At 30.8% G+C, this 15,221-nt stretch overlaps 1 protein-coding gene across 2 annotated transcripts; it reads left to right on the forward strand.

The window, feature by feature from the left end:
* Nucleotides 1-314: 314 nt before the first annotated feature.
* On the forward strand, nt 315-14,888 carry LOC100162408 (homeodomain-interacting protein kinase 2). 2 transcript variants are annotated; one of them, XM_003240688.4, is made up of 21 exons: nt 315-827; nt 5,513-5,863; nt 6,206-6,430; nt 6,493-6,585; nt 7,344-7,562; nt 7,693-7,867; nt 7,977-8,197; nt 8,258-8,446; nt 8,532-8,741; nt 8,810-9,016; nt 9,724-9,957; nt 10,032-10,314; nt 10,379-10,470; nt 10,572-10,672; nt 10,737-10,923; nt 12,271-12,428; nt 12,767-12,985; nt 13,056-13,226; nt 13,997-14,203; nt 14,302-14,475; nt 14,648-14,888. In XM_003240688.4, exons 2-20 carry the CDS (start codon nt 5,519-5,521, stop codon nt 14,459-14,461), a joined length of 3,696 nt encoding a protein of 1,231 aa, XP_003240736.1. In that variant the 5' UTR covers nt 315-827; nt 5,513-5,518; the 3' UTR covers nt 14,462-14,475; nt 14,648-14,888. The 2 variants fall into 2 exon arrangements, with proteins under 2 accessions (XP_003240736.1, XP_001947557.2); XM_001947522.5 differs by lacking the exon at nt 315-827 and adding an exon at nt 1,055-1,355.
* The last annotated feature ends 333 nt before the right edge of the window (nt 14,889-15,221 follow it).

A 15,221-nucleotide genomic window follows, 5' to 3' on the forward strand; every position in this document is an offset into this window, starting at 1 on the left:
TTTGACCGCGAAATATAAACGACCGACCGACCCGTTTGGCGTAAAAAAACTATGAAAGTCTCGAAGGTCTAGGTGCTTGAATCGGATCTTAGATTATAATATTATATAAGGATCGGATCTTGGTCATGCACAGAATATTATAATATCACATTAACATATCCTTGCTCATATATTATTATTACTATGAACTTGAACATAACATTACACCGTGGGAAATTCAAAACTATCGTGTGGTACAGGCACTGCGGTACTACGTTCTTTTGTCACCGCAGCCGCGTCCGCGATTTTGCGTAGCACTCAACTCTCAAGCACTCTAGCAGCCAGCGGGCACAGTTTCGTTCTCGACCCGGATCAGTGCGTACGTGCTACGGTCCCGTCCGGCCGACAAAACAACAACCACCACCACCACCACCACGACGACTCGTACGTGGAACACGGATTGATGACCGCAACAGGAACAGCAGCTTTTTTTGTGTCGCAGACGCTCGCGGCCAGTCATCCGGCGGTCGATCGACGCTCGCTCGGGCCATCACACTCTGCCAGTGCGATTCGTTAGCGGTGTCCATCTCGTCCGAGGATAAAAGACCGTCGAGATCCCCCGAGGGAGTCTGCAGGAGGAGAGCTGCTGGTCGCCTGCAAGGACGAAACCGTGTGTGACGGTTTGCGCACGGTTTTTTGGCTGAAAAGACAAAACGTCGCGCAATATGGCCGTGTGAAAAGTGGTGCGGACGACGACCACATACGGAAGGATTCGGTCGCTGACAGACGTGGGGGAAGAAAATAATGAAAATTTGTTCTGGACCGGCATACATCAAACACCGTCCCAGGTAAGCCGTCTCTATAGCGTTTGCTCGGTCTACATGATAGCCGACACTAAGCGAGATATTTTTTCAATATAATATAATTGGGTACCTACTTACCTCCTTGGCGTATGCTATAATATCACTATTATTGTTTTCACCCTTCCCCCTCCCCCCGCCGACCGTCTGTCTACGACACGCGGTGACGATGGTGGCGTGTTGTGGTGCACGACTGCCCACTGCCCGCCGCCGCATCTGCCCCGCCGCCGCCGTCGTCGTCTGGTGGAAGGCGACGGGTGAAATGGTACTAAATAGTAATAGGTAGTAGGAGTAAAAGTAGTAGCAGTTGTAGTAGTAGTAGCAGCGGCAGTGTAACAACTATTGCGAATTGTGTCGGTGTGCGCGTGTGTTGGTCGTCGATCGTCACAACGGAATAAATGTGTTTACCGAAGAGTGAAAAATAACAACAGAACGAGGTCAATATGGAAAGGCCGTCGTCGACGTGTTACCTGACCATTGTGTTTTATTGCGGTTTTATCTCGTTATTGCTGTCTGGTATGTTTGCTCTAATATTTTCCGACTTTCCTCGTTACACCTATTAATACGTCCCTCTTGTTTGTTTGTCCACGTTGTGACGTGAACGGACGTGAGACGAGCTGCTGATGACGCGCGTCATAATCCGAGCAAATGTTGAACCACTTGGCACCTGCCACAGTCCTTCCACTCGGCAACAATATGATATTGTGTACACGATTAAAAAACCTTAATTGACTATTATTATTTTCGATGTACACTGTTGACGTTAATAACAATGTTTAACTTTTTTTCTTTATCAAATGAATATTAGTATTTAGTAAGAAATAATTCATAAAAAAAAAAAAAAAAAAACTTGAGGAAAAAATATGTTTGAGTCAAAGGTACATTTTCCCACTATGTTATGTAATTGATATCAGCTTAAGAAAATGTGTGTTCTATTTTCTAACTGCACGAGTGTGTGACAGATAATGATAAATATAGACGGTATTCAATTATAGGTACCTACACATTATATTTTATTTAGGTACAAGGTACCTATTCATATTCAAAAGCATGTTCTAAAATAGTAAAATCATATTATTTCTAATAATCATCTATAGTATGTTTATACATAAGTGCTAAAATGGTTTGGAATCCAATATAAATCATCATATAAGCATAATAATAGATTACATTTTAGTTATTAACCGCAATTATAGGTACCTACCTAACAAAATATGAAGTCATTTTTTTATGTTTTTTCTTGAGCAAATATCAGTTTACGTGTCCTAGCTAGGAACCTACTTTAAAATGTACAAATAATTAACTACCTACAAATTACTACAATATATTTATATAAAATAGCAGTTCATTGACTTAATTTGTTCATATAAAGCCCTAGTTGTTGCTCTAAGTAAGCTCTGCAAAAAAAATATTATCAAAAATCAGGAATGTCAATTTTGAACCACAATTTGTGTAAAATTTTAGAAATTGTTGTACCTACCTATTTTTAATTTATTTTCTGTAGATACATACGTAAGTTATGTTATAAAATATTTTTTATCAACTTAAAAATCTAGTTGAAAAAAGAAAATAGGTAGTGCTTATAGTTTTTTTGCAAAAGATGTAGTTACCTAATTTGAATTAAATACATTTTGTCATCTACTTTGTTTTGTTCTTAATGGTCAAGATTTTACAATGTGTCTTCTCTTTGTAAATTTTTGTTTTTTTTATGTATATTTAGCTAATTAGTGCTTGAAAATAGTAATAATATTGTCCACAAAGCCCTAGGATTTCGCAGCACAGTGGCTTGAGAACCACTGGTATAAGATATTGTCACTATTAGTACTATACTACCATAGACTAGTTAAGTAGGTACTGATGTACTATAGTCTATAGGTATTATATATTTCATATTTCTGGTTTATAATCCGAACAGTGAGACTGTCTTTATTATTATCTAATTACTACTTAACTTACTCTAAGTGCTGTTTTCAGCCACTCAGTGGTTGACTTGTGCTGTTGGTCTGGATGCTATTGTTTGAAATAATGTGACGATTCGTAATCTGATTAACAAAATATAAGCCTAGAGTTATCTTAAATGCTTTTATTTGATTAGCACAATACCTTCATAAGCTGCTATAGAACCAGTAAAAATATAAAATGGTCCTGATTAATTTCAAAATTGTTAACTAAATTCAAGTAGGTTACCTACCTACATTGAAATATAATTTTATAACAAGTATACTGTATACCTAACATCTTTCTTATATTTTATAAGCATCTAACCTATCTGTTTTTCTATCTACTTTCTAGTTTTATGGTTTTCAACTCGGTTTTCAGCTCGGTTTTCAGTTAGTATAACAACCAGCTTTTACATACAATGCTTTTATTTTTATGTAGGTATTACTTTAGTATTTGTTTGGTACACAGACTTATATGGGTACCACTTACTTTTAATGGACTTATTTCATCAGTTTGTCAGTATGACATAAAAGGGATCAGTGATATAAGACATTTACATTTTTAATTAATCTTTTTTAGAATACAATATTATCTAGTTAGGATAAATTTAAAAAAAAAGTAGCTAAGTAGCTACAACCTGTTATATACATACATTCTTAGTGGCTTAGCCAAGGATCTCAGGGTACTATTACCTTCTTCAAAATTTCAGGAAAATTAAAAAATGATTTTAATGTTCTGTGGATGTATTGTGTTAGATGTTAATATGTATTAAAATTGTAATTTAATTGAAGGTTGCAGCAAAAGTCTAAATTGTAAATATTGTAACATTGTAAATGTATAAAATGCAAGGTATATGCATACCAAATGTTTGAGAAATTCTAGTAAGGCTTCCCTTTACATCAAAATACTAGCTCCCCCTAGTAAAATTCTGATTATTTTCTCAAAATTCACTGACAAGTCTTGTTCCCAATAAATCTGTATATATGTATAAGATGGTATAAGTGTATTCTTCAGTTTTGTTCGAAAGAACTAACAACTGAACAAATGTTCCCATAAGAAATATAACGGGAATGTTATACAGAATGGTACATACTTATGAAAAAAAAAAATAGTATTCAACATCCTTCTACTGTAATAGATGACAGTGAGGAAACACTAACATAATACAATTGTGAGGGATAACAATATATTGGGCGGGGGCCATGGTATTCTCATTGCCACTGTGGCACTGTTTCCGTGTTGTGCTGTGAGTACCTATGTCATGTTTCTGTATGAATATCTTCGTTGCCTTCATATCATTGTACTAAAATAAGTATTTAAAAATATATTAACCACCTTAGTTAAAATATGCCTCATTGTGATCTACTTTTTTGATAATTTTGTAGTTTTGTTATAATGAACAAAGTAAAAGAAAAATTATGTTAACAGTTTCCATAGTAAAGAATAATTATCAAGCAACATTTGATTCTTATACATTATGTATTCAATTTAGAATATTAAATGTAAATTTAAAAAAATAACTTGGTATAAAACTAAAGAACTTATGGGTAAGAACTTGTGTCACAGTGGCGTGCCGAACTGACAAGCAGACCTGAGGCAAACAATACAATTTGATCCCCCTCCCCACCACCAACAATTTTTTCACTATTTTTTTTTATTATTCAAAATAATAAATATTATTAAGTTTTTTTTTGGTATAAGTTGCACATCTATACTAACACACCCACCCACCCACCCAAATTTCTCTTGAGGCATTGTCTCAAAAAATGACTGTTCGGCACGCCACTGACTTATGATATCCATTAATTATACATTTTCTGGTTTTAAAGTAGGTACCTACCTAGTTAAGACATTTTACACAAAGTTTTACTAATTTACAACCCGACTAACTATTTCTTCTCACTTCTCGCTTGAATAAATAATACATTATAAAAATAAAATATAAAGTTACAGTTATTACTTTAATTGTCAAAATTCAATCTGTAAATTATTTACTAGTAACGTGTTTTGAGTGGTTACTAACTGATAACTCCAATTGTCACAATTTTCTGAGATGGGCACAAAAGACGCCTAGTAAACAATTTGTATATACCTAAACTATTTATTTATATTAAACAATTTGTTTTCTACATAATAACCTGTGCATAAAAATTATCGTAAATTAAATTACTATTTAGTAGGTAGGTATTAGGCCCGGTATTAGGTCTTTCCTAGTGAAATTGTTTTCAGTCTTGGTATAAGTATCAAGTTACTTATTTTTCTATACATACCTAAGCATTCACTTAATATTCTATGGTTTGATAGGATCATACTTATATTCATGTTAACCCATGTTAGGTGATAGTTTATCTTTTATGTAATAAATTATGATGTTTACCTTTTGCTATAATAAAAATGATGCGTAATAGGTAATTATTTAATGAATCAAATAACAAGAATAAATATATTACTTATGCCTATATTTTAATAGAATGTTTTATTCTTTAGTTGATGTATATATCTTATTTAGAGGTTTCTGCATTATTTGAAATAAAAAAAGTGGTTTACAGCCCAGTAGGTGTTTTCCCCTACAATTTTAGATTTTGGTACAAATAGACATCTTTTCGATATATAGGTATAATCTTGTATTTAGTAAATATTAGGCTTATTCTAAATAAGAGTACCTACATATTATATTAACAATTCAAAAAAACTTACATAGGTATATATTTCTCATAAAATTTTTTTTACAGAGTGACATGTACAGCAGTCAATCACAAGGTTTGTGTTCAGAACGGTTGGTGGCAGACGAAAGTGTCGCACTTGTCACGCATCACAAAAAACGCAAGCTGGACCAACTACATAACGCCGCTTGCGGCCCTGAAAACTACCACCATAATAAATACAAATTGAGTTCGCTTCACCACCATTACGAACCAATTGTTGAGTTGGTGCCATATGAACCTATTAAGTACCGCAAACACCATGGTACTTCTATTGCACCATCCAACATTAAGACCAGTCCATCATCTGCACATAATCAGAATTTCATACGGGCATCAACCATCAAATTATTAGACACATACCAACGCTGTGGACAAAAGGTAAAATAACACTAACTGAACTATAATTTTTATTGATTTTAAAGTATTAAAATTCAAAAATATTTTTCATTTTTTTATACATTACCATCATTAATTTCTTGTTTTTTTCGTTTACCCATATAGTAGATTCTCTTAATAATGAAGATATTTTATCATAATATTAGGTAGTACAATTTTCATTGTTTAATTGCTTCTTAAAACACTCATAATAATTGCATTATTTTATTAATATTCATTCTAAAGGGCCCAATCAGGTTTTAACATGGAGTATCCAATTTATTTATTAAGTTTTTATACATTTATGATATCAATGTGTGTTATTTAAAAAAATTAATTGTATAGCGGAAATCGTGTGAAGGAGGTATAACAAATGGTGTGGAGTCAAGTTTTGGAGTCGGAGGAGCAAATACTGCATCAACTACTACTACCACTACCACTACCACAACGGGGCAACAAGGGAAACAGGGTGCTGATGGTGATTATCAGTTAGTTCAGCACGAAGTACTGTACTCAATGACGAATCAGTATGAAGTTCTAGAGTTTTTAGGTCGAGGAACTTTTGGTCAGGTAGACACATAATTAATTCTACAGTTATGTTAGTTCAAAACATTAAATATATTATATTTTAGGTTGTAAAATGCTGGAAAAAAGGAACAAATGAAATTGTTGCAATTAAAATACTAAAGAACCATCCATCGTATGCTAGGCAAGGTCAGATTGAAGTGAGTAATCTACATTCCTATATATATATATGTTAACTTTATAATAGTTTAAAATTAATTTTTTTCTGAGGTAGATATATTTGATTTTTTGTGTAGTTGCCTGATATTGTTGAAATAATTAAATATAGTACAATTAAAACTTTTTAAAAATTTTAAAGGATCTATACAATTTAACTGTTTTAAAATTTTTTTTTTTCCTTGGAACTCACAAAATAGGGTTGACATGCAAAATCTGCTTTGCAAAACATTCTTATATAGGATTGACTACGTTTTTTAATGGATAAGATAATAGTAGTAGCTAAAGTATTATACAATTTTAACATTTAGTAGAGATGTTCTAAATGTATTTTGGTAAAACAAAACAAAAAATACTTTTTTTTTCATATTTATTTAATATGTTTTAAGTTGTAAATTAATTTTGAATTGAATTATACTATTTTAATATTTAAAATAATATTATAAGGCCCTGAAAAATTTAAGGGTAGTAGTAGAAAAATATTGATTTTAACATACATTTAAATTGCTTTAAAAAATGTGTATTCAAATAGGTAATATATATCTCATGAAGTAATTATATGAGTTTACTTAAGTAAAGGAATGAATATCATTATTTACTTAATATAAGTTGTTGCTTTAACAAATCACTAATATTTAATAAACAATAAATAAATACATTGTTTGCTTTACAAATTTCTTATCATAAATTCTTAGTAGTAGTTAGTAAATGATAATAATATAAATCAATATTTATTTTTAAGGTAAGTATTCTGTCACGATTGAGCCAAGAAAATGCAGATGAATACAACTTTGTTCGTGCGTATGAATGTTTTCAACACAAAAATCATACTTGTTTGGTGTTTGAAATGTTGGAGCAAAATTTATATGATTTCCTGAAACAAAACAAATTTAGTCCTCTACCTTTAAAATTTATTCGACCAATATTACAACAAGTATTGACTGCTTTGTTAAAGTTAAAGGTAATTTCTCAATTTATTTTATATCTGTTATTAAATAGGTTGTAATTTTTATTAAATACATTAATTTTTAATTTATTCATTATTTAATAGTTAATGGTTATATACTTATATGTTATTTTTTGTTTCACAGGATTTGGGTCTTATTCATGCAGATTTAAAACCAGAAAATATAATGCTAGTTGATCCTATCCGTCAGCCTTACAGAGTTAAAGTAATTGATTTTGGTAGTGCATCTCATAAAAGTAAAGCTGTATGCAACACTTATTTGCAAAGCCGATATTATAGAGCCCCTGAAATCATACTTGGTAAACATAATAATAATAATTTAATATTTAGTAAAGTATATAGTATAAGTATTGTTTACGATCTTAATTATGATATGTATTAATAGTGTTGTTTATGATTAAAAACTAGGTTTACCATTTTGTGAAGCAATTGATATGTGGAGCTTAGGATGTGTAGTAGCAGAACTGTTTTTGGGTTGGCCATTATATCCAGGGTCATCAGAATATGATCAAATACGTTACATATGTCAAACACAAAATTTACCAAACTTAGACATGTTAACAAATGCATCAAAAACCTCCAAGTTCTTCTATAGAGATGTTACATATCAAAATAATTGGAGACTAAAGGTAAATTAACTAATTAGATTCATTTTTGATTTTATTTAAATGCATTTAAAACTTTATTAGATAATGGAAGAACATGAAGCTGAAACTGGAATTAAATCTAAAGAAGCAAGAAAATACATATTTAATTGTTTAGATGATATTGGACAAGTTAATGTGCCTACGGATTTGGAAGGTGGTGAACTTTTAGCAGAAAAAGCAGATAGACGAGAATTTATTGATCTTCTTAAAAGAATGTTATCTATGGACCCTGTAATTACGACAAAAATTATATTTTAATTTAAAATCACTTTTAAGTCTGATATTATTTATTTTATTGTTTATGCATTTTTTACAGGCTAATAGAATACATCCTAATACTGCTCTTCTGCATCCATTTGTTACATTAGCACATTTGGTTGATTTTGCCCGATGTGATAACGTTAAAGCAAGTGTACAAATGATGGAAGTTTGTCGACGAGCATTACCTGATCATCATTCAAGTTCTGGGCAAGCTGTACTGGTGCCAGCAACTAATGCTAATGTCACTCTTGCTTTTAATAACCAGGTATTTATATATATATAATAATAAAATAAATCAAATTTATTCTCATTAATTTAATTTAAATTTTGTAGTATCAGTTATATAACAGTCGATCAATGGCACGACAATATAGTGGTAGCTCAAATCAACATCAAGCTCATTTATCAATACTTTGTTCTGCTGGTCCTGGAGCTTATCAAACTGGAACATCACCTCCAAAACATGTAGCTGTTATGCCACCTCCTCCTCATCCATCACAATTACAAATACAACATTCTACTAGTTTGATTACTCAACAGGTAATTAGTATTTCTAAAACTGTTAAATTATAATTTCCAATTAGTTATAACCAAAAGAAATTATAGTTATTTAACCAAAAATAAAGCAACAACAAGTTCTTGATTTTGTTTTATTTTTAAATCTATTAAGTATTCTTGTCGAGTCAACATCACCAGTATTGCTTATTTTTAACATTAACACTATTACAAAATGTTCGACCTACAACTACCTATGTACACATTAATCTAGACACATGTGTCGTATCTTTAAACCGGTCGTTAGTAATATACCGATGAAAAACGTATGATGTACAAGTGGCTTGGAAACATTCCATTAAAAATAATAAAATATGATTTGCACGACAAATGTTCTGTATCCTATCTATTAACTGTCACTAATTAATTTATTTTTTAAAATTTTCTGTTATCTAACATAAATCTAATATTTATATTACTTGAAATAATTGGTTCTTCACAAAAATGTTATTTAATTACTTAATTACGGATGACAAATGTTGCTATCTGCTACCTGATCAGGTGGTTTTTTCACTATACAAGTATTTCTTCAGAATTTAGTTTTCAGTTTTTCTTGTATAATATACAATTTGCCATTCTTTGATATTTTCTATGAAAACAGTATTTATCAATTATTTATTAATTAATTTTATTAATATATATTTCTTAAAACATACAAATTTATTTATTTAAAAATACTTGTTATAATATAGCCTGGTGGTGGTCAACAGCAATATGTGCCTGTATCTATGGTTGATGGAAGTCGTCAAATGATTGCTACTTGGCCAGCTCCTCCTGGACCTCATCATCGTCAAATGACTATAGTTCCTCCACCTGGAGCAGGAGCAGCTTCAGCAGCATGGCATTCTGCATCTGCTGCAGCGGCCGCAGCTGATTGGGCAGTTCCTAGGCCTCTAATTGTTGATTCGGCTACTGCAATATTACAAGTACTATTCTTTATTGAATATATATTAATATGACACATTTAGCAATTATTTTATAAATACACAATTTACCATAGGATCAACGGCAAGTTGCTTTTACTACAGCTGATGTTTATGATGGACTGTTGGAAAGCCCCACAATGGTTGGTACAATTTGGGGGAGTTCTAATAATAAATCACGTTCAACTAAACACATGGCTCCACCTCAATCGCATCATCACCATTCAAACTATCAACAAGCACCGCCTGCACATCACCACCATCATCATCATAGGCAAGATAAAAAGGACACTGTTATAAACACTACAAATCAACTCAGTCCAGTGAAAAAACGGGTCAAAGAAGGAACTCCTCCTCAAGGTTTGATTTACTTATCATTTTTATACTATCAATTTTTATATTTAAAAAAAATATCTACTTACAGAATATGATGGAAGAATCAACAGAGGAAGTTTATTATCTACTTCAGACAATATTCCAAATTGGCACCAACCTTCTCCTTCTTATAAGCAACTGGTATTTTATTAATTGCTTAAATTAACTTAAAAATGTGTATTTAATTATAGCATTATTATGAATTAAGTTAATTAAAATAAAATAAAATATGTATTTTGTAGATTAACAATAGACAACATACTATAACTATTCATGACACTCCATCTCCTGCTGTTTCTGTCATTACAATATCTGACAGTGAAGATGAAGCTTCATCTAAAGGGTATATTTAGAATTATTTCATATAAAATTGGATGCCTTAACATTTTTGTATTTTTTTTATTCAGAGTTCAGATGAATATCAAAACTAATCGTAACAACCGTAAAAATGTAATTTCATGTGTAACAGTTGGTGAGAGTGATAATGAAGAACTATTACCATCCAAACCTTTGACGTACCATCAAAAACAACTTCAAAGTTTACGTTCAACTCCAGTAATTTACCAATCTTCATCAAAAAGTTCTAATATACAAGTAAGAATATCATTTAATTATTGTAATATAATTATAATACTATTTAAAGTAAACATACAATTTAGTAAAATTGAATAAAATATTTTTTAAATGTATTGTGTACACAAACTGTGTCGCCGCCACGACAGAATATGTATTCCCCACCAACCGACACATGCACCGATCTAATAATTATATAGTTTTTATATTTAATTTAATTGCTGTGTAATAACTATATAATAAGTAGATTCCGCGACGACTCGGCATCGGTGAACATAGGCTGCCGGGGTCGCAATCAGTTTGCTCCTGAATGTCAAGGCGAGACCTTAATATAATTGCCTGCCGCAACGTCGATAAAGTTATATTATTGTTATATTACTATTGTAGTATTGTGGGTGCAAGTCACAGAATTTTTTTTTTAATAACCCTAAGTGTGATTTATTAGTAATTAATATTATTTGAGTAAGGCGTGAAATGCCAGATTATATTTTGTGATCGCTAATTGCCTTGTCTTATTATTCTGTCAAAGGTGTGAATCGCCTAGTTTTTATTATATTTTGTACTTGCAACTCGCCTATTTTATTATTATATATTGTGCTTGTATAAGCGCTAATTACCTAGTCTTATTATTCTGTTGAAGGTGCAAATCGCCTAGTTTTTATTATAATCATAGTAAGGCGAAAATCGCCAATTATATTATTATTTTTATTGTGTGTGTCAAGTGTACTTATTTATACAGGCACAGGTAGCAGCTGGTTATTTGTGAGTTCTTTTTTATACTTATAATTATTATTACTACTATTATTATATTGCTGTTGAGCCAATGAGCTGCATATTATTATTATATCTATTAAGGCTCAAATAGCTGTAGCTCTGGATTTGTTTTTTATTCGTTTGGCCAGAAGCCCGTGTATTATTATCATTAATATTATAGTTTGTTTATTGAAATTATACACACATATTTATTATTTTGCACTAAAACCTACTGTTATAATTTTTTATTCTATAGTTTTAAGCTTACCCACACACACATATACACACATTTACACACCCACCACACACTAGAATTCGATAGTTTTGTTCGGCAAACCCGTCCACTTCGATCGAATTGCTAATACATGTATACACACATACACAGGTCGGTCGGTGTGTGAGTGAGTGTGCAAAGTATTTTGGTGACCGGGCGACACGCACTATTATTGTACGTACCCGGCCCATACAAACTGATTTAGGTTTTATTTGACTTAATTTTTAATTCCTCGCTGTTTTCAGAATCTCGTGATTTAATCTATTATTTTATAAAACAATTCTTGGAATAATGAATTATTACTAACTAAATAATATATTTTTTTTAACTTGATTTTTCAGAATGGTGAATATATTGCTTGCCGTAATAGTCCTCCAGATTTAGAGTTAAATGCTGGTCAATATCCTCAACATTCTTCAATTACCAATAACTCTCAGCAACCTATTTATATGCCACAATCACAATTAACCAGTGAAATAAAACACGAACCCCATTATAGGTAAAAATTATACCTATTTATTTTATATTATTTGCAAGGTATTACTTATTACTTATTAAAACCAACAATAGAGTTATTTTCCTGAAATCTTAGCATTATTTATTTATCTATATTATGATAATGTTTGTTTTCTCCATTTTTCCTGTGTGTTATTCTCAGTTTGTAAATTCTACATCTTTTTCGCATTATCTTTATATTATAAATTGTGGTTATGCTGATGTAATGAAAGTTTGAAATAATTAATATTTAAAACTGTATTATTAACTGTTTTATTTCACTATATTATATTTATATTATAATAAGTAGAGTAAGTCTTAAATTGTTCTTTATGTTTGTAGTTCTTCCCATAGTGGCAATTCTATGTCTCAGTCACAACTAAAGAGAATTGTATCAAAAGGACAACACACACATCAAAGTCAAGATTGTAATATTTTCAACACTTTGGGAACGAGCAAACCAGAACCACCACAAGCTATCGAATACTATTGTAGTGGGACAAACTGTAAAGATCCTTATCATTATGTCACTCCTCATGATCAACATATAGTTTATGCTGGGTACTACAAAAGCAACAGCCCTAAAGAAATCTATTACATTGTATTAATAATTTATTAATATCTATTTTAGTGATAAACGTTTATCATATGCAATACCCTCGGCACATAAACGCAACATTTCTAATCCCATGGACTATCAATTACAGCCTCCGGTAGCACATTCCAGTAGGGATTCACACATTATAAGTGCATCAAAAACAGCATGGACCCAACAAACTATACCAGTACATCAAGCTTACAGGTAAATGTTAATAGCTCATTGTTATAAGTTCTATCACATTTATATGATTAGACATTTGAAAGTCTTGGCATTATTTTTACGACACTATTTTTTTTGTTTCATAAACTTATATTAAATTATTAACCAGTATTTGTTCATAGAAAAAATAGTCATAAGTAGAATTAATATTTTTGCTATAGAGTTTTTGCTATTTCTATCTCAGTGTCTAATATGAGGCTATACAATTAAAGCTTATTATTTAAACTAATTTCATAAAATAAAATGCAATTTATTAAACAATATTAATTTTTTGTCAATTTTATACATAGTGTCACTTCTTTTGCTGGTATTTTGTCCGTTTGGTATCAATGTTATGATTGTCATTGATTATAATATATATTATCATCTATAGAAAGAATGTATGAATTTATGATCAAACGCTTCAATTGCAGTTAAGTTCTACTGGGAGGGTCTGTGAAGGTTATTGGGTGGTCAAAGAACAAAACAATTATTCAGTGGGTTTCTACGTTAATCTGCACAAATTACTTTATTTTTTAGGATTTTGACCTAATCTTTTAAGTTTTTTTTCTCTATATTTTAAATTGTTTCCTAAAATTATCAACTATTAAATATAAAAACTTCTATGTACCTACCATTTTAGTTTTTTTGCTGAAATGATTCCACACAATGCTATTATGCTATAATTTTGTTTGCCAGTGATACAATTACTATTTTACTTTTCGACAGTAAATTTCTAATTTATTTTTATTCTATTATAAATGTATCTTTAGAAGTCATGTGGCTGATTACACAGCTGCTCATCTTTCTCCACAAGCCCTCGGAGCTAACCGTGGTCTGTCTCCTTTGGCTGGTCAACCTTTGTATCACCAAAGTGATATTTACCGCCGACAAGCTGTCTATGTAACAACTGGTCAACCACCAACAGCAGCAGCATATTTGCCGTCTCCGCAAGTTCCTCCTACTGCTTTTACGACAGGGTAATTATAATTGATTAAAAAAAAAAACTTATTAATAATAATTGTTCATAATTCATAATTGTTAAGCAATATTAATATGATGGTTTTCTGTTATTCAGTCCTATTCCACCTCCTGCACATCATGCAAGCGCAAGGCCGTTACTTACCACCCATGCTACACATCCGTTACCAGCTCACATGCAACCAACTGCTGTATATGGATATTTAAGTCCAGCAAAAACACATCATCAATATCAACCCCTTTGGTTCACTGAGTAGGGATTATCACAGAGGTATGTATTTATTATGAGTCAATTGCATTTTTCAATATCATAATAATTATCATTTGAAATATCACTTATATTAACAGCTTGTAATTTTCAAAAATAATTATTATGTAATACTTTAATATTAATATACATTATACATTAATATGTGAATATTGTACATTAACTATATTTCTAGGTCTGGCAGTGAAATAATGGCACCACTACTTAATAGCACAGATCATCTAGTCATTAAAGTCAGACCTCTGTACATGTTAACAACTGATCCTGTACACACATAAAGTAATGTACTCTCATTATTATGTAAATATATTATATTAAGTATGTATGAAACTATTTTTTTTCAAATTGTAATTTTAAAATAGCATTCGTTAACCGGTTTAACGAAACCCTAAATGTGACATTTCAGACTAAAATATTACAAATTAGTAATTATTACATTTCATTCACTTAAATAATATCTAAATTGACATTAAATATATATTTTCTGCAATTTGGTCAACAATTTTTATGCTATTTCTGGTAATAATTTTTTTCTTTGGTTATTCATGTTCAGTTCTTTGTAAAATATATTGTACAATAATTTTATTTAGATATTATCTTAATTAGAAACCAATAATTAATTTCATCTAAATAAAACTAATATGCCATTACTTAATCTTTATAATATTTTACCAAAATGTTAATAATCAATTATTTAACAATTTTTGTTTTATATTTCTTATTATTTTGAGTATAATATTAGAGAAAAG

Source organism: Acyrthosiphon pisum, chromosome A1 (genome assembly GCF_005508785.2).
Source record: "Acyrthosiphon pisum isolate AL4f chromosome A1, pea_aphid_22Mar2018_4r6ur, whole genome shotgun sequence".
NCBI lineage: Eukaryota > Metazoa > Arthropoda > Insecta > Hemiptera > Aphididae > Acyrthosiphon > Acyrthosiphon pisum.